This window comes from Palaemon carinicauda, chromosome 29 (genome assembly GCF_036898095.1).
Source record: "Palaemon carinicauda isolate YSFRI2023 chromosome 29, ASM3689809v2, whole genome shotgun sequence".
Taxonomy (NCBI): domain Eukaryota; kingdom Metazoa; phylum Arthropoda; class Malacostraca; order Decapoda; family Palaemonidae; genus Palaemon; species Palaemon carinicauda.
This window is the reverse complement of record NC_090753.1, coordinates 65,719,548-65,738,615: the sequence shown is the minus strand read 5'-3', so window position 1 is coordinate 65,738,615 and position 19,068 is coordinate 65,719,548. Positions and strand designations below refer to the sequence as shown.

General features: G+C 36.4%; 2 protein-coding genes across 3 annotated transcripts in view; one reads left to right on the top strand and one right to left on the bottom strand.

Moving 5' to 3' along the window:
- The window catches only part of LOC137622201 (palmitoyl-protein thioesterase ABHD10, mitochondrial-like), a 242,880-nt gene that overhangs the window by 43,714 nt on the left and 180,098 nt on the right, over positions 1-19,068 (top strand). The gene's annotated exons all lie outside the window — the stretch shown is intronic.
- LOC137622198 (uncharacterized) lies at positions 5,419-16,344 on the bottom strand. Of its 2 annotated transcripts, XM_068352653.1 has the most exons (7): positions 16,046-16,344; positions 14,573-14,656; positions 9,795-12,388; positions 9,239-9,402; positions 8,917-9,064; positions 6,880-7,083; positions 5,419-6,675 (listed from the first exon to the last, which is right to left on the bottom strand). In XM_068352653.1, the coding sequence occupies exons 3-7, from the start codon at positions 12,365-12,367 to the stop codon at positions 6,627-6,629; spliced, it is 3,138 nt and encodes a 1,045-aa protein (XP_068208754.1). In that variant the 5' UTR covers positions 12,368-12,388; positions 14,573-14,656; positions 16,046-16,344; the 3' UTR covers positions 5,419-6,626. The 2 variants fall into 2 exon arrangements, with proteins under 2 accessions (XP_068208754.1, XP_068208753.1); XM_068352652.1 differs by lacking the exon at positions 14,573-14,656.

Here is a 19,068-nt window from a genome sequence, read left to right as displayed (position 1 = left end):
AAAGGATTAATTCTTATTCTATGTGTGAGAGCTATGGAGAAATGGTATCAATGGACAATATTTCATTCACTGTTCTTTTCGTGGGTTTTTTTTTCTATCAAAATAATGCATAATTGACATTTAAACAGTAAATGACTTGAGTACTCCTACAAACACTGGAGGGGCCACCTAGAGAGATCCAAGGCGAGTGAAGTGATCTTTTCTTCTGGATTTATATTTGAGCTTAGAAACTTTGTTTTGGAAGTAATGAAGAGCCCATGATAGTTTAGATCTAGATTATGTTGACTAGAGTAATTAATGTCTAGAAGTAACTTTGTTCTGGAAGTAATGAAGAGCCCGCGATAGTTTAGATCTAGATTATGTTGACTAGAGTAAGTAATGTCTAGAAGTAACTTTGTTCTGGCAGTAATGAAGAGCCCGCGATAGTTTAGATCTAGATTATGTTGACTAGAGTAAGTAATGTCTAGAAGTAACTTTGTTCTGGAAGTAATGAAGAGCCCGCGATAGTTTAGATCTAGATTATGTTGACTAGAGTAAGTAATGTCTAGAAGTAACTTTGTTCTGGAAGTAATGAAGAGCCCGCGATAGTTTAGATCTAGATTATGTTGACTAGAGTAAGTAATGTCTAGAAGTAACTTTGTTCTGGAAGTAATGAAGAGCCCGCGATAGTTTAGATCTAGATTATGTTGACTAGAGTAAGTAATGTCTAGAAGTAACTTTGTTCTGGAAGTAATGAAGAGCCCGCGATAGTTTAGATCTAGATTATGTTGACTAGAGTAATTAATGTCTAGAAGTAACTTTGTTCTGGAAGTAATGAAGAGCCCACGATAGTTTAGATCTAGATTATGTTGACTAGAGTAATTAATGTCTAGAAGTAACTTTGTTCTGGAAGTAATGAAGAGCCAGCGATAGTCTAGGTCTAGATTAGGTTGACTAGAATAACTAGTGTCTACAAGAAACTTTGTTCTGGAAGTAATGAAGAGCCCACGATAGTTTAGATCTAGATTATGTTGACTAGAGTAATTAATGTCTAGAAGTAACTTTGTTCTGGAAGTAATGAAGAGCCCGCGATAGTTTAGATCTAGATTATGTTGACTAGAGTAAGTAATGTCTAGAAGTAACTTTGTTCTGGAAGTATTGAAGAGCCGGCGATAGTCTAGGTCTAGATTTGGTTGACTAGAATAATTAATGTCTAGAAGTAACTTTGTTCTGGAAGCAATGAAGAGCCGGCGATAGTCTAGGTCTAGATTAGGTTGACTAGAATAACTTGTGTCTACAAGAAACTTTGTTCTGGAAGTAATGAAGAGCCCACGATAGTTTAGATCTAGATTATGTTGACTAGAGTAATTAATGTCTAGAAGTAACTTTGTTCTGGAAGTAATGAAGAGCCCGCGATAGTTTAGATCTAGATTATGTTGACTAGAGTAATTAATGTCTAGAAGTAACTTTGTTCTGGAAGTAATGAAGAGCCGGCGATAGTCTAGGTCTAGATTATGTTGACTAAAATAATTAATGTCTAGAAGTAACTTTGTTCTGGAAGCAATGAAGAGCCGGCGATAGTCTAGGTCTAGATTAGGTTGACTAGAATAACTAGTGTCTACAAGAAACTTTGTTCTGGAAGTAATGAAGAGCCCACGATAGTTTAGATCTAGATTATGTTGACTAGAGTAATTAATGTCTAGAAGTAACTTTGTTCTGGAAGTAATGAAGAGCCGGCGATAGTCTAGGTCTAGATTAGGTTGACTAGAATAACTAGTGTCTACAAGAAACTTTGTTCTGGAAGCAATGAAGAGACCACGATAGTTTAGATCTAGATTATGTTGACTAGAGTAAGTAATGTCTAGAAGTAACTTTGTTCTGGAAGTAATGAAGAGCCCACGATAGTTTAGATCTAGATTATGTTGACTAGAGTAATTAATGTCTAGAAGTAACTTTGTTCTGGAAGCAATGAAGAGCCGGCGATAGTCTAGGTCTAGATTAGGTTGACTAGAATAACTAGTGTCTACAAGAAACTTTGTTCTGGAAGTAATGAAGAGCCCACCATGGTTTAGATCTAGATTATGTTGACTAGAGTAATTAATGTCTAGAAGTAACTTTGTTCTGGAAGTAATGAAGAGCCCGCGATAGTTTAGATCTAGATTATGTTGACTAGAGTAAGTAATGTCTAGAAGTAACTTTGTTCTGGAAGTAATGAAGAGCCCGCGATAGTTTAGATCTAGATTATGTTGACTAGAGTAATTAATGTCTAGAAGTAACTTTGTTCTGGAAGTAATGAAGAGCCCGCGATAGTTTAGATCTAGATTATGTTGACTAGAGTAATTAATGTCTAGAAGTAACTTTGTTCTGGAAGTAATGAAGAGCCCACGATAGTTTAGATCTAGATTATGTTGACTAGAGTAATTAATGTCTAGAAGTAACTTTGTTCTGGAAGCAATGAACAGCCGGCGATAGTCTAGGTCTAGATTAGGTTGGCTAGAATAATTAGTGTCTACAAGAAACTTTGTTCTGGAAGTAATGAAGAGCCCACGATAGTTTAGATCAAGCTTATGTTGACTAGAGTAATTAATGTCTAGAAGTAACTTTGTTCTGGAAGTAATGAAGAGCCCACGATAGTTTAGATCTAGATTATGTTGACTAGAGTAATTAATGTCTAGAAGTAACTTTGTTCTGGAAGTAATGAAGAGCCCACGATAGTTTAGATGTAGATTATGTTGACTAGAGTAATTAATGTCTAGAAGTAACTTTGTTCTGGAAGTAATGAAGAGCCCACGATAGTTTAGATCTAGATTATGTTGACTAGAGTAATTAATGTCCAGAAGTAACTTTGTTCTGGAAGTAATGAAGAGCCCACGATAGTTTAGATCAAGCTTATGTTGACTAGAGTAGGCTAATTAATGTCTAGAAGTAACTTTGTTCTGGAAGTAATGAAGAGCCCACGATAGTTTAGATCAAGCTTATGTTGACTAGAGTAATTAATGTCTAGAAGTAACTTTGTTCTGGAAGTAATGAAGAGCCCACGAGAGTTCAGATCTAGATTATGTTGACTAGAGTAATTAATGTCTAGAAGTAACTTTGTTCTGGAAGTAATGAAGAGCCCACGAGAGTTTAGATCAAGCTTATGTGTACTAGAGTAATTAATGTCTAGAAGTAACTTTGTTCTGGAAGTAATGAAGAGCCCGCGATAGTTTAGATGTAGATTATGTTGACTAGAGTAATTAATGTCCAGAAGTAACTTTGTTCTGGAAGTAATGAAGAGCCCACGATAGTTTAGATCTAGATTATGTTGACTAGAGTAATTAATGTCTAGAAGTAACTTTGTTCTGAAAGTAATGAAGAGCCGGCGATAGTCTAGGTCTAGATTAGGTTGGCTAGAATAATTAGTGTCTACAAGAAACTTTGTTCTGGAAGTAATGAAGAGCCAGCGATAGTCTAGGTCTAGATTAGGTTGACTAGAATAACTAGTGTCTACAAGAAACTTTGTTCTGGAAGTAATGAAGAGCCCACGATAGTTTAGATCAAGCTTATGTTGACTAGAGTAATTAATATCTAGAAGTAACTTTGTTCTGGAAGTAATGAAGAGCCCACGATAGTTGAGATCAAGCTTATGTTGACTAGAGTAATTAATGTCTAGAAGTAACTTTGTTCTGGAAGTAATGAAGAGCCCACGATAGTTTAGATCTAGATTATGTTGACAAGAGTAATTAATATCTAGAAGTAACTTTGTTCTGGAAGTAATGAAGAGCCGGCGATAGTCTAGGTCTAGATTAGGTTGACTAGAATAATTAGTGTCTACAAGAAACTTTGTTCTGGAAGTAATGAAGAGCCCACGATAGTTTAGATCAAGCTTATGTTGACTAGAGTAATTAATGTCTAGAAGTAACTTTGATCTGGAAGTAATGAACAGCCCACGATAGTTCAGATCAAGCTTATATTGACTAGAGTAATTAATGCCTAGAAGTAACTTTGTTCTGGAAGTAATGAAGAGCCCACGATAGTTTAGATCTAGATTATGTTGACAAGAGTAATTAATATCTAGAAGTAACTTTGTTCTGGAAGTAATGAAGAGCCGGCGATAGTCTAGGTCTAGATTAGGTTGACTAGAATAATTAGTGTCTACAAGAAACTTTGTTCTGGAAGTAATGAAGAGCCCACGATAGTTTAGATCAAGCTTATGTTGACTAGAGTAATTAATGTCTAGAATTAACTTTGTTCTGGAAGTAATGAAGAGCCCACGATAGTTTAGATCAAGCTTATGTTGACTAGAGTAATTAATGTCTAGAAGTAACTTTGTTCTGGAAGTAATGAAGAGCCCACGAAAGTTTAGATCAAGCTTATGTTGACTAGAGTAATTAATGTCTAGAAGTAACTTTGTTCTGGAAGTAATGAAGAGCCCACGATAGTTCAGATCTAGATTATGTTTACTAGAGTAATTAATGTCTAGAAGTAACTTTGTTCTGAAAGTAATGAAGAGCCCACGATAGTTTAGATCAAGCTTATGTTGACTAGAGTAATTAATGTCTAGAAGTAACTTTGTTCTGGAAGTAATGAAGAGCCCACGATAGTTTAGATGTAGATTATGTTGACTAGAGTAATTAATATCTAGAAGTAACTTTGTTCTGGAAGTAATGAAGAGCCGGCGATAGTCTAGGTCTAGATTAGGTTGACTAGAATAATTAGTGTCTACAAGAAACTTTGTTCTGGAAGTAATGAAGAGCCCACGATAGTTTAGATCTAGCTTATGTTGACTAGAGTAATTAATGTCTAGAAGTAACTTTGCTCTGGAAGTAATGAAGAGCCCACGATAGTTTAGATCAAGCTTATGTTGACTAGAGTAAATTAATGTCTAGAAGTAACTTTGCTCTGGAAGTAATGGAGAGCCCACGATAGTTTAGATCAAGCTTATGTTGACTAGAGTAATTAATGTCTAGAAGTAACTTTGTTCTGGAAGTAATGAAGAGCCCACGATAGTTTAGATCTAGATTATGTTGACTAGAGTAATTAATATCTAGAAGTAACTTTGTTCTGGAAGTAATGAAGAGCCGGCGATAGTCTAGGTCTAGATTAGGTTGACTAGAATAATTAGTGTCTACAAGAAACTTTGTTCTGGAAGTAATGAAGAGACAACGAAAGTTTAGATCTAGATTCTGTTGACAAGAGTAATTAATGTCTAGAAGTAACTTTGTTCTGGAAGTAATGAAGAGCCCACGATAGTTTAGATCAAGCTTATATTGACTAGAGCAATTAATGTCTATGTGGCGGGATGTTGCGAAACAACCCCCACACCCTTTAATCACTCTACCAGACAATTGTCTCTGCAACGCAAACTTTCCCCTTACTTTATCATATACTGGACTCTTAGACAAAAGGAAAAAAAAAATCATAACCTTACAACTATATTTCTTAAAACTACAATACTTAACATCCACAAACCATCCACAACCAAAATAATCACTTAAAACTAATTGTAAACTTGAACACTAAATATAAACAAAACGTAATACCATCCAAATAAACACAAAAAACCCTAACAAACTTAAATTTCACCGCACACCAACACCAAAAATAAATATGTATATAAATTGTCTTTTATAAATATTATGGGACACCAACACTGTCGCCACACACAAGCCGGACTGTCTTTACAGCACACTAACACAACTCTGTGTTTAACAGTTCACTGGGTGGCAATTTGCCACAACTACTTCCCTGATTGGGGTCGTGGTTATTATTAGCACCATCATCATCATCATCATCATCATCATCAACAGCAATCTGAATTTGATTCGGTCCGGGTCATCAACAATTGTACAAATCAGAGTGGTCGTATCAAATTCCTTATTATAAGCCAATTCGTCAACAATTAATAAATCCACTTTCAAAAATAACTACAAAGGAGGAATCACGGCCTGCCAAAAAAAAAAAAAAGAAAAACACTTAAGAACACTCCTAGCTAACTAAACTATCGCACTATAATCAATGATAAATAATAAACTGTTCCTATCATTCACAATCACTACAAGCAAATATAAACAAATCTATACTTACTCAGAAAACCAATGAACACTTCCACGCTGGTAATAAATAATAGTAAATATAATCCAGCATTCAATCACACAACTGCTTCAAGTCGCAGTCAAATAAAAAAAGCATTCGCTCCGAAACATTTACTTCTCTCCTAACCTAGCTAAAAGTAAACAAACAACTTCATTTAAACCAACAGTCTTTCTCACAACAAACAATCGATACACTAACTACCTCTCTCTCTCTCTCTCTCTCTCTCTCTCTCTCTCTCTCTCTCTCTCTCTCTCTCTCTCTCTCTCTCTCAGGATTTGGCAAAACCAACAAAAATAAAAATAAATAGAAATTAATCCTCCACATCTAGAAGTAACTTTGTTTTGGAAGTAATGAAGAGCCCACAATAGTATAGATCCAGATTATGCTAACAAGAGTAATTAATGTCTAGGAGAAGTTAATAATCAAAAATAAAATTGTAAATCTTTTTATGAAAGATCCTTATATATAAATAGAAAATCTATTTCATCCAGACAGAGGGGGAGGTTCTTCGAGAAGCTGCCCGCCGACTTGAATTCTTGGATTTTCACTTTGCTAGATGTTCTTGAAAAGCTTCACTTTATTATAATCTTGGGCCACAGCGTGTCTTTGTTATCGGCGAATCTGTCACAGAAAGGAAATTCAAGTTGCACTAAAAAGGATGTCTTTACCATGCACTAGTTTTAGATAACATTTTCATTTTTGACCCTCTTATGGGAAAGGATGATATATGGGCTACATGGGTTTTAGACTTTATACGTTATTGCTCCTACTTTTCAAAGAACCACTTATACTGATGGTTAGATGCATACTTATCAAAACTTTTACCTTAGAGGCCACTTGAGTGACTCGCGCGTGAACGCTCTTAATCTCTCTCGGTCCTGCTCGAAGATTCTGTCCGAATACACAGCCAAGTCATTGAGGGGATTTTCTACGATGCAGACCTCTAGGAGCTTCATTTGGCTCACAAGTTGGCAGAGTCCATCGGGCGTTAACTGACTTAGGGGAATGAGTATGTTACTGAAGGCTTTCCTGTTGTTGGAAAGATAAAGTTACTGATAATGTATATAAAGGAGGATCTGACATATGCATGAAAGGAATATTGACTAGAGAATTGCAATAAGTGAGTATCATGTCTTGATTAATTATTATCTAAGGAGAGTTTTAATATATGATACAACTGAAAAGTTTCAGATTTTTTTTTAAAGAATTTGAAGCCCGGGTGGAAATTTTGAAGACAAGCGTTTCATGTGCCCAGAAGTTTATCTTGCTTTTATGTTATTTTGTCTTTTTCCACATCTGGTATGAAATTGCTTTCTTAATTTCTATATTTCTATGTCAAACTTATTTATAACACCAGCTTCCTGCTAAGATTTTATAACCTATACACTCATATCCTGTGCTCTTATTTTTCCTAATTTCGGGCATTAAAATAAATTTCCCATATTGTCGTCGTTTTTTTACAATGGTCACAAACACCATCTTTGTAATTTCCCCTAGTATTCGCAGTCATATTGTAGGTGTGAGGTAAGGAGAGAAAGGAAGGGTGGGTGGGTTGCAATAATCTGGCCCTACACTCAGTGCAGCGATAAGGGGCTGATAGGGGAGTGCACCTGGTTTTAAATAATTCCACACCTTTGCCACATCTCCACAGATCACTTTCTCCAACCCCGCTCCACCTCTCTGTCTTTCTTTCTCTCTCCCTGTTTCTGTATAAATTGGTGCATTTCCGAAATTTTATCTGAAGTTATTCTAAATTTTAGTTCCACACCACCACTGAGGTAAAATTCAGGGCGTGTTTTCTGTATGAAGGTTTTCCCCCATCCTCAACGTGGCACATGGGGAGGGGCCCTCCCACGCTCATATGCCAAACGCTGCCGCAACATTGTTATATACAACCTGAGCAGGTACTTCTTAGAAGAAAAGGCAAATTGATTGATTGATTGAGAGAGAGAGAGAGAGAGAGAGAGAGAGAGAGAGAGAGAGAGAGAGAGAGAGAGAGAGAGAGATAACAAAATCTAAGTAATCGTGAACATTTCTAGCTCTAAATCCAGTTTCCTGAGGTGTTAACCTATCATGAAAGCACGAATTACTCCAAATACATTGCTTCTGCTTCTGGGAGTTTTCAGCTTTAATGCCCCTGCCCGCCCTCTCTCTCCTGTAAAACTTCAGGAAAGTTTCGTGCATGCTGGCATGCAATCAATAGATTTCACCTGTAAACGCGGAAAAAATATTATAAACATATATTTTGTTCCGGCAAACATATTGATGAAACTTTAAAAAAAAAAGATTATATTGAAATTGTAAAGTATAAGCTCATTTCAGCAGGGAAAAAACTGAAATTATCCCAACAATTTTGAATTATACTTGCTTGTATCCTTAATAAGATATAAAGTAAATGGTTATATAACAAGAACAAAAGGACACTACTGATATGAGAAGAATCTCTTGAAATGATAAAAATGATGGTGGGGACTATTTCCATAACTATTGTGATCATAATGAAGGTATTCATTAAAATTATTATCAAAACCACGATAGATTGAAGGAAAATGAAGACAGGGATCTGGTTAAAGATATCAAAGTTTGTCAGATGCTAATAGACTCTTTTTCTGGAGGGTTCTTGGTTAAACGATATAGAAAACATGTTGCTAACCATGATAGGGTAAACTTGATTGAAATGATCAACTGTGGTGTCAAGTAAATATGGCTGATGCTATTGTCACAGTGCAATGATTTGAATAGGCCTGTAAATTTAATCTAACTTTTGAATGGTATCATTCGTAGCAACAAAGGACAAATAAACTGAGAGGTACCGTGGAAGCATCATCTTATGTTGAGCACTGAAGACAAGAATAAATTTACCTTCCACTGGCTGGCTGGAGGTTCTTTGCTACACGACAAGCCCAATCCGCATTCTCATCATCAACACCACTCAGGAACAGTATCAGGTCGACCTCTCCGGGAAGGGTTGCTAGGATGCTTGGGTCGACCCCCGGCACTACGTGAACACCTGAGTGAATTGATCAAACTTTTGACTTTTTGTTGTAGGGAAAGAATGAGTGAGGAATTATATGACCCCATCCAAAGCTGTGTGAGTCTAAGATAAAGAGCGGGACAGATTATTTAGACCTCTGACGAAGAAAACACTCTTGTATAAGTCTTTACACACATATAAATAACTCACCAAGATATCTGAATTCTTTAGCTCTGTCCTTTAGATGTGAAAGTGCTTCAATTATTGGTCTTGCATTTTTTGCATCAAGTTGTAGCCAAAGGTTAACAATTGTGGGCGGCAACAGTTTCGAGGTCTCTTCGCTCAGCCAGCCCATGAATTTTTGGATATTTCCCCTGAAAGTAAATCTGTATATAATGTATATTGTTCAGGTGTTGTATTTTAGTGAGTGAACTCATCTTAATTTCAGTCTATCTTTTTTTTCTTGCGTATTTCCAGGCAAAGATAGTTAATATATCCATTATTTAGCATCTTAGGCTATATTTGGAATCCCTTCAGTAAGATGAAATTATAATTTTGGATAGTTACAGACTACTTTTCAAAATTACAATGGTTTTCCCTATCTTTGTATTATGCTGGATGTACTTGTTCCATGCATGATTCTGTAAAATAAAAGAATACCAGCCTATAATTAGGAAAGAGAACCCTTCATTAACATCTGCATTGAATTTGAAAAAGAACATAGCATACTGAATTTTTAATTTGAGATACTGAAGTCCTACTTTACCTTTCAAATAGCCTTCTTAATTTAATATCCAATTCAGGGCTCATTGCGTCAGGGTTACGGAAGTAATAATGAAGTAAGATAACTAGAGGACATTCTTGTTTCTCGGTCACATTAGCAATAAATTTATCTAGATTTTGAATATCATCCACTCTATCTGGTATATTTAACTTTATTACATTATATTTTCCATGTGGCACAAGCACAGAATAAGCATTTAGACTCCGCCTGTCAGTGATATTTGCTGTGCCTTTTCCAAAACCTGATACTCTAGAAGCAATGCTTTCAGCAACAGTTTCGTTCAGCTTCGTTTCCATAAGGAGGTCGTACCACTGATCTTTATTTGGTACTCCTGATTGCTGGAAAAGACAAACTAGTTCATCTGCTATTGTTTTTCTCATTGTGAGAGGGACCCTATGTAAGAGGCCTGCTGTGTACAGGAACATATTTTGGTAACAGCTGAGATCTGAAGGAACTCTACCAATACCATAAAGTTCCTCAAATACAGTTCTAATAGATATAATTTCTGTAGAGTTTTCATTATAAACTAGAACCTCACTCTCTTCAGTCCTATTAATAATTTCTATTGCGGCACTGGTTGGTGTGGCTGTCAGACGCCTCAAAATGTTTTGAATGAACTCTGCCCGTAAAGAACTATTTTGATACGATGGGTGGATCTGAATATTTCTGATGATGCTTGTAATATCAAATCGAAGATCATTTCCCCTGAGGGCCTCAATCACATAGTTCGCTGCCAAATAATCCAGTTCTCCTTTGTGGGCAATGCTGAAGACTGACTTTGTTCTACTTGTATTATAAAGAATTGTTTCGATGAGGAAGGCACTGAGAATGGGTTCATAAGGAAGCTCCAGAGAAGCACAGGCATCCTTTAGTCTTTCAACCGAATCTTCTGGCAGAGAGTCAATTGTTTCCTCTTTCAAACTTATAAGAGCCTCCCGTGAGAGGTACAGTAAGAATCTGTCTAAATCTCTAGCAAGATTGCTATCATATTTCGTTGTCTCGGTCATTTTTAACTTTTGGATGAGTCTTTCCTTATTCATATCTAAAATTTCGGTGTAAAGCTCCGTTGCTCCAGTAACGTTGTTCAATCGCTCTGGCGATAGCGACCACATGATTGTCAACCAGGCTAAGTTCAGAGGAAGTCGTAGTGGTTCCTCTAGATAATTGGAAGAATTTTCCATGAAAGTAATCAAACCATCAATTTCCTTTTGGGTAATCCCAATCCTTTTCAGTTCCTCATGATACCTAACCACAAAATCATTCCTCTTTTCTCGGGGTACACCTTTTATCCTTAAATGAGTTACGTACTGACCCTGGGGAACAAGGCTGTAAAATGTCTTTATAAACTCTGGGCGCGAAGTGCAAATCATCGTTATGGCAGCATATGTTCCAAGATCCAAAATTTCACGAAATACTTTGGTCGATGACTGGTTAAGCTCATCCAAACCATCTGCAATGATGAGTAACTTCAGTGTGCGAATGCACTTCATTAAATCCCCCTCTTTGAATTTTGGAAGGACATTTGACATGAGGGTCTCCAGTAACTGTTCGAGAGAGTGGATGGCAGAGTTTCTGCATTCGAAGTAAATGAGGAGGTCATACTCCAGGAGACACTGCATAGGACTCTGTTGGTTCCTCCACTCACAGGTTATTATTCGTGTCAGCGTCGTTTTTCCGGCACCTGCTATTCCTTCTATGAACAGGATGTCTGTCTGTGATTTATTGTCAATGGTTCTTTTTTGTGCAAACTCTAGAAGATCTTCATACTCTATCACTTCTTGAGAGTCACCAGACCCCGACTCTACAACTTCCATATAAGTAAAAATAAGCCCTACTTCTAAGTGTAAATTCTTTTGGGTAAAAAACAAAACTGGACTGATGTGGTCAAACACTTTATATTTGTCCAAAAGCTGGTCTTTACCTTCGTTACGCAGGATATTCTGTCTGCTTTGAAGGTAAATACTATTTTCATAAGTTAGGATATCTTGCTTTTCAATGTCATCATCTCTTGATCGGTTTATGGCATCATTCAAGATTTTGATTTGCTCTTTCAGCTCAAGATCATCGATTCCATAACATTGTGCTGCAACTTGTAGTGTTTCCTTTAGAAGTTCTCTGAGTTCTTCAGTCCTTTCATTAAATAATTGATCTTCAACAGTGATTGGGTACAGATGAGCAAGAGAGTTCCTGAATTCTCTTATTTTATTGATATGTAACCTAAGATTGGTCTCTACCGTAGAAGACAGAACACCTGGATATGCAGTACGCAAACCCTTGCAGCCCATGTTGGTAGCTATCACAAGTAACGTCGTATCAAATAAATCGCAGGATGGATTTTGGTCGATAAGTTTTTTCTGATCCACAGAGAAGGATGTTCGAACTTTTTTCCTTCCATATCCTAGCTTGTCTGTCAAGAATACATCCAGAGGCATGTCGAGGTCCTTATCTGGAGTCCCCCAACGGAAGACAGAGTACAAGACGTTCCGACCATCATGGCAGATCATATGGAGGAGACGGAAGAGCCGACCTTTGTCGTTAGTGAAAATAGATTCCATGTTTCAACTTGTCATACTTGTCTGAAATGTAAAGTAAGAAGTTAACTGGCGAAAAGATTTATAATGCAATGCTTTGACTCATGCTTAACTACTATCAATATTATTATTATTATTATTATTATTATTATTATTATTATTATTACTTGCTAAGCTACAACCCTAGTGGGAAAAGTAGGATGCTAGAGGCCCAAGGGCTCCAACAGGGAAAATAGCCCAGTGAGGAAAGGAAATAAGGAAGAACTACAAGAAGTTTAAGAACAACGATAACAGTGAAATAAATCTTTCATATATAAACTATAAAAACTTGAAAATAACAAGAGGATAAAAACTTCAAAATAACAAGAGGAAGACAAACAAGATAGAATAACAAGATAGAATAGTGTTCCAGAGTGTACACACAACCAAGAGATCTCTAACCCAAGACAATGGAAGACTATGGTACAGAGGCTATCGAACTACCCAAGACCAGAGAACAATGGTTTGATTTTGAAGAGTCCTTCCCCTAGAAGAGCTGCTTACCATAGCTAAAGAGTCTCTTGTACCCTTACCAAGAGGAAAGTAGCCACTGAAAAATTACAGTGCAGTAGTTAACCTCTTGAGAGGAGAAGAATTGTTCGGTAATTTCATTGTTATCAAGTGTATAAGGGAAGATGAGAATGTGTTAAGAATAGGCCAGGCTATTCTGTGCATGTGTAGGCAAAGATGAAATGAGCTGTAGCCAGAGAGAGGGATCCAATGTAGTACTGTCAGGGCAGTCAAAGGACCCAATAACTCTCTGGCGGTAGTTTCTCAACGGGTGGCTGGTGCCTTGGCCAACCTACTACCTACTAGGTAAACTATTAAACAGATAGCATTAGAATAAGAAAATGAACGGGATCACGAACTTCAAACTATCTTATCAGGGGAAACTTTGTTGGTTATCAGGACAAAAATATGTGATTGGTAGAACATTCCCCACTTTTCTTCATTGTCTATTTCAGTCAGTTGCAGATTGATTGTAAAGGAACATTTGGGTTTCATCTCTTGATTTAAAATGTAAAAATCAGATCAGGATGTTCAATGATTGAGAGTTATCATGGTTAAGGTATGTAACAGATTAAAATAGCTTGCAACGTTGCTGGTCAGAAAAACGTCAAGAAGTAGGTATATTGTCAACAAATATTTGAAAATGAAAAAAATAAAGCAAATGATATTAGTTGAGAAATAAAGCGCTGGTGATTGGTACTTAAAGACGAATGGTAGACTTACAAATTTCAACTTTGGCTCATTATTGTGTTACAAGACAACAAACAATTGTTTTTGTATTTGGAAACAACTTTTTTTTTTTTTTTTTTTTTTGCATTCAAAAACATTTATCAGCTCTTTTGTTATAAAAATGTTAACCTCTTCTTAGCATCTGGAAATATGAGATGATTCTTTCTGTTCGGAAACATTCAAGGCTCCATATTAGTGTCTGTAAACATTGAATTTTGCGTCAGTTTTCTGTTATTCCGTAAAAAGTCTGACATCCATTTTTCTTCATTTTCTCATTATATGTTGTAGGTTGGCCAGGGCACCAGCCAACCGTTGAGATACTACCGCTAGAGTGTTATGGGGTCTTTTGACTGGCCAGAAAGTACTACATTGGACCCTTCTCTCTGGTTACGGTTCATTTTCCCTTTGCCCACACACACACACACACACACACACTGAATAGTCTGGCCTATTCTTTATATATTCTCCACTGTCCTCATACACCTGACAACACAGGTTACAAAACAATTCTTCTTCACTCAAGGGGTTACTGCACTGTAATTGTTCAGTGGCTACTTTCCTATTGGTAAGGGTAGAAGAGACTCTTTAGCTATGGTAAGCAGCTATTCTGGGAGAAGGACACTCCAAGTCTTGGGTAGTGCCATAACCTCTGTGCCATGGTCTTCCAATGTCTTGGGTTAAAGTTCTCACGCTTAAGAGTGCACTCGAGAACACTCATCTATCTTATTTCTCTTCCTCTTGTTTTGTTAAAGTTTTTATAGTTTGTATAGGAGATATTTATTTCAATGTTGTTACTCTTCTTAAAATATTTTATTTTCCTTTTTTTCCTTTCCTCACTGGGCTATTATCCCTGTTGGAGCCCATGCTTTTCCAACTAGGGTTGTAGCTTGGCAAATAATAATGATAATAATAACTGTCAGTGAGATTTTTTTTTCCTGATCTCCTGAATACCTTTTCTAGATCTGCCACCTCTGTAGCCTGAAAGTCCACTGTAGTCTGAGATATCTGTGGATCAGTGAATCTGCTGCTTCAGGGCTGAAAAGAAATTAATTCAGACCAAGCACAAGTAATTCTATAATTTTCATCATTAATTGAAATACAGTAATCACCTTGCTATTCTACTGTTCGAGCCGCGGACTGTGAAGGTAGTTTCTTTTACTAAGATGAAGAAGAAGAAAAGCAGACACGTTCGTCACATATACATAATTACTTCATTATTATTATTATTATTATTATTATTATTATTATTATTATTATTATGAACACATATACTTTTGGACATGTGAAGACGGCACTGAATTGTCAGAACTTAACGCTGGCCTACGTGGCCTGAATTCTACTAATTAAAATTGCTAGCAAGTCAGGCCATATTTTCTAGAGGCCATTAAAGGGGCCACACTGAATTCGAGGAAGCCATTTCAATGTCAATGTGTCACTGTTGCACAATAAAGCAAAAATCAAAAGAAGTTGAACAGCATACAGTTCATATCGCGAGGTGCACTGACGGCATGATCTTCCTATGGAAGGTAAACAATATCTAAGATTATTATTATTTTATTATTACTAGCCAAGCTACAACCCTCGTTGGAAAAGCAGGATTCTATAGTCCAAGGATTTCAACAGGGGAAAATAGCCCTGTGAGGAAAGAAAATAAGGGAAAGGATAGAATAGTGTGCCTGAGAGTTCCCCCAAGAAAGAGAACTCTTCCCCCTAGACAGTGGAAAACCATGGTACAGAGGTTATGGCAATACCTAAGACTAGAGAACAATGGTATGAATTTGGAGTGTCCTTCTAGACGAGCTGCTTGCTAGAGTCTCTTCTACCATTGTTCTCTGGCAATGGGTAGTGCCATAGCCTCTGTACCGTGTTGTTCTACTGTCTTGGATTAGAGTTATTTTGGTTGATAGTACACTCGGGCACACTATTCTATCTTATTCCTTTCTCTTGTTTTTTCTTCAAGTTTTCATAGTTTACATAGAAAGGTCTATTTTAATGTTACTGTTCTAAAAATATTTCATTTCAATTGTTTATTACTTCTCTTGTAGTTTATCTACTTTCATATTTCCTTTCCTCACTGGGCTAGTTTTCCCTGTTGGAGCACTTAGGCTTATAGCATGCTGCTTTTCCAAATATGGTTGTAGCTCATCTAATAATAATAATAATAATAATAATAATAATAATAATAACAGATTTATATGTCTGTTTACGTTTCAAATCGCGAGCCAAGGTACTTACTTAACTGTAACTTTGCAGAACTAAAATGTCGAAAAAGGTTCTGAAGTTTATTTATTTACAACGCTCGGCTGTAGCCTGATACAGCCACGCCCCTCTGCGTCAAATATTGGAACACTTGCCCCGGGTAGAGTTATCATTTTGAGATAAAGAAAAAAACTTACTTATCTTTTAATGAAGTATTAGGCCTACCTGTGCAAAAACTATGTGAGCTGCTTTCGTATTATGGCGAGTACGCTTCACAAACTTCGGGGAATCCACATAATAGCATTGATGCTACACAATATATCTTCGAACACTGTTCATTCAAGCACATAGTGACAGTTACATATAGTTTGGCAAATACTGTAACCATGGTACCTTCATAACGATTGAGTTAGCAGTGGCACCAGTCATGACCAGCGTCTAGACTAGTGTTGCACCATCATATGCAAACAGCATTGGTGGCAGCACATCCCTGCTACACTGAAGCAGAATCTACCCTTGTGCATTATTCAACTGCACAAATCATTGGCTATGATAAGAATATAATCCACTCTTATGGAAGGCTACTGTATATGTCATAAAAACATTCTTTACCGTCCTTCTCTCTGGTGGGCTGTTCCTTTGTTAATAGTGGGTATCTTATCCTGACCAGGGTCTTATCTTATCAGTAAGTTCTAGTGTATTGTCCATTAATTCGTTAGAGGAAGTGATGTTAGTTTAGCCAACTTCAGAAAATTTGTCATGGTCAGTAAGATTTGTTTTCAATAGATAGCATATACACTCTTTTCTGGAATTTCATTAGATTTTCTTAAAATGAGTAGGCCTACCATAAATAGATAATTGTTTTTAAACCACGCACGGACACACACACATATATACTGTATATATATATATATATATATATATATATATATATAATATATATATATATATATATATATATATATATATATATATATATATATATATATATATACACCACTTTCTGAGTGGGGTTACCTTAACGTGGCGAAAGGGTTTGTAGATTTCGATACCCAGCAAAACTGTACTACTCAGGGGCGTACTAGGTTGGTTTACTATGAACGATCAGCCGAAAATCACCCACGATCACCAATCCGCACTGGCCACCGTGGTGATGAAGACTGGCCAAACCCCATACAAGAAGAAGGCCATGTCTAAGGGCTTTGTTCTACAGCGGACTAGATACAGCTGCATCTTTTGTTGTGTACGCACGCACGCACACACACACACACACACACACACACACATATATATATATGTGTATATATATATATATATATATATATATATATATATATATTATATATATATATATATATATATATAAAGTAATTTATTCTAACAAAGGGTGTCTCCAGAGAACAACAAGACAATAGTCACTGCTACATTTGATGAACTTCTTTTGCAATAAAACTTCCACGGAATAATCGCTTTAGACACCGAGGTCTTATCAGCAGTGCGTCAAACTGCCCCAGACAAACGGCATCAGTAATAGGGAGGAAATGAAGCACAGATAAATCGAATCAGTGACAGAGAGAGAAAAATTGACATTTTTGGAAGAGGAATAAAAAAAAAAAGATTAATCAAAACACGGTGTTAGGAATTAGACAATGCAGTCAGGTTTATTGCTACAATGAGATTAGTTTAGCTTTGTAAAATGAAAATCATTAAGCGTAGTAGAGTAGGCCATTAAACTACATAGGCCTAGATGGTTTAGGCACAGATTCCAGAAGATGAGATTACATGATTTGAACTAAAGTAGGCGAAAAGAATAAACATTTAGAAGGGAAAGCTTGATGTTTTAGAAGCAGAGAGAGGGAGAAACAGTGACGTATTTTAGAAACAGTTGTATTATTATTATTATTATTATTATTACAAGCTAAGCCACAAACTTAGTTGGAGAAGCAGGATGCTACCTGTCAAAGTGCTCCAACTTCAATAGAGAAAAATAGCCCAGTGAGGAAAGGAAACAAGGAAATAAATAAACTGCAAGAGAAGAATAAACAATCAAAATAAATTATTTCAAGAACAGCAACATTAAATTATATGTTTCATATATAAACTATATAAACTTAAAGAAAAAAATAAGAGGAAGAGAAACAGGTTAAATAACCTGCCTGAGAGTACCCTCAAGCAAGAGAATTCTAACCCAAGACGATGGAAGACCATGGAACAGAGAAGTTTGATCACTTTTAGGAGCAGCAATAGGAAGTAAATATTGGAAATTTATAAGAAAGGAAACTGAACAGACCCATTTGCTATTTTCATAACCCACCTGAGGGCTGTCAATAATTGATTTATCATATATAGAATAGCATGTCTGTGTGTACCCTCAAGCAAGAGAACTCTAACCCAAGACAATGGAAGACCATGGTCCAGAGAAGTTTAATCAATTTTAGGAGCATTAATAGGAAGAAAATATTGGAAATTTATAAAAGAAGATAATTGAACAGACCCATTTGCTATTTTCATAACCCACCTGAGGGATGTCAATAATTGATTTATCATATATAGAATAGCATGTCTGTGTGTACCCTCAAGGAAGAGAACTCTAACCCAATTCAGTTGAAGACCATGGTACAGAGAAGTTTAATCAATTTTAGGAGCAGTAAGAGGAAGTAAATATTGGAAATTTATGAAAAAGGAAACTGAACAGACCCATTTGCTATTTTCATAACCCACCTGAGGGCTGTCAATAATTGATTAGCATGAGGCACAGGCGACGAATGCACGCCAAACAGCAACCCAGAATATCAATATATCCCGCATTCATTTTTGCTATTTTTCGACACAGAGACCCGCTGTAATCTCGTTACGGCAACTGGAATAATTCCCATTAATTCCCACTATTGCTAAAATGCCAGAGAGCTTCGGTAATTGAATCCTTCAATGAAATTACCGACTCATCTAATCGCTGGGTAATTGTTTATAGAAATGGCGGGAAATGGTTTTGTAGTTGAAGTGTCGACTGGCGTTTGTTTACGTTTGTGTTGGGGGTTTCAGACTCTTTGCTGCTACTGAGCTTTTGCTATTAGTTAACAGTAGCTTTCCTACTGCTACTACTACTACTAGTAGTGAAGATTTTTTTATTAGACAACAGCATCTTTACTACTACTACTACTACTACTACTACTAGTAGTAGTAGTAGTGAAGAATTTTATTATGTTGATTTTAATGCTACTACCACAACTACTACTACTACTACTAGT

Bases quoted from the DNA above. Each gene is read 5' to 3' on its own strand.
- LOC137622198 (XM_068352653.1), bottom strand. From the start codon at position 12,367: ATGGAATCTATTTTCACTAACGACAAAGGTCGGCTCTTCCGTCTCCTC. The intron at 9,065-9,238 runs GTGAGTTATTTA...CAATTCACTCAG, and splicing joins TAAAGAATTCAGATATCTTG to GTGTTCACGTAGTGCCGGGG. The intron at 7,084-8,916 runs GTAAATTTATTC...TTCCAACAACAG, and splicing joins CTCCAGCCAGCCAGTGGAAG to GAAAGCCTTCAGTAACATAC.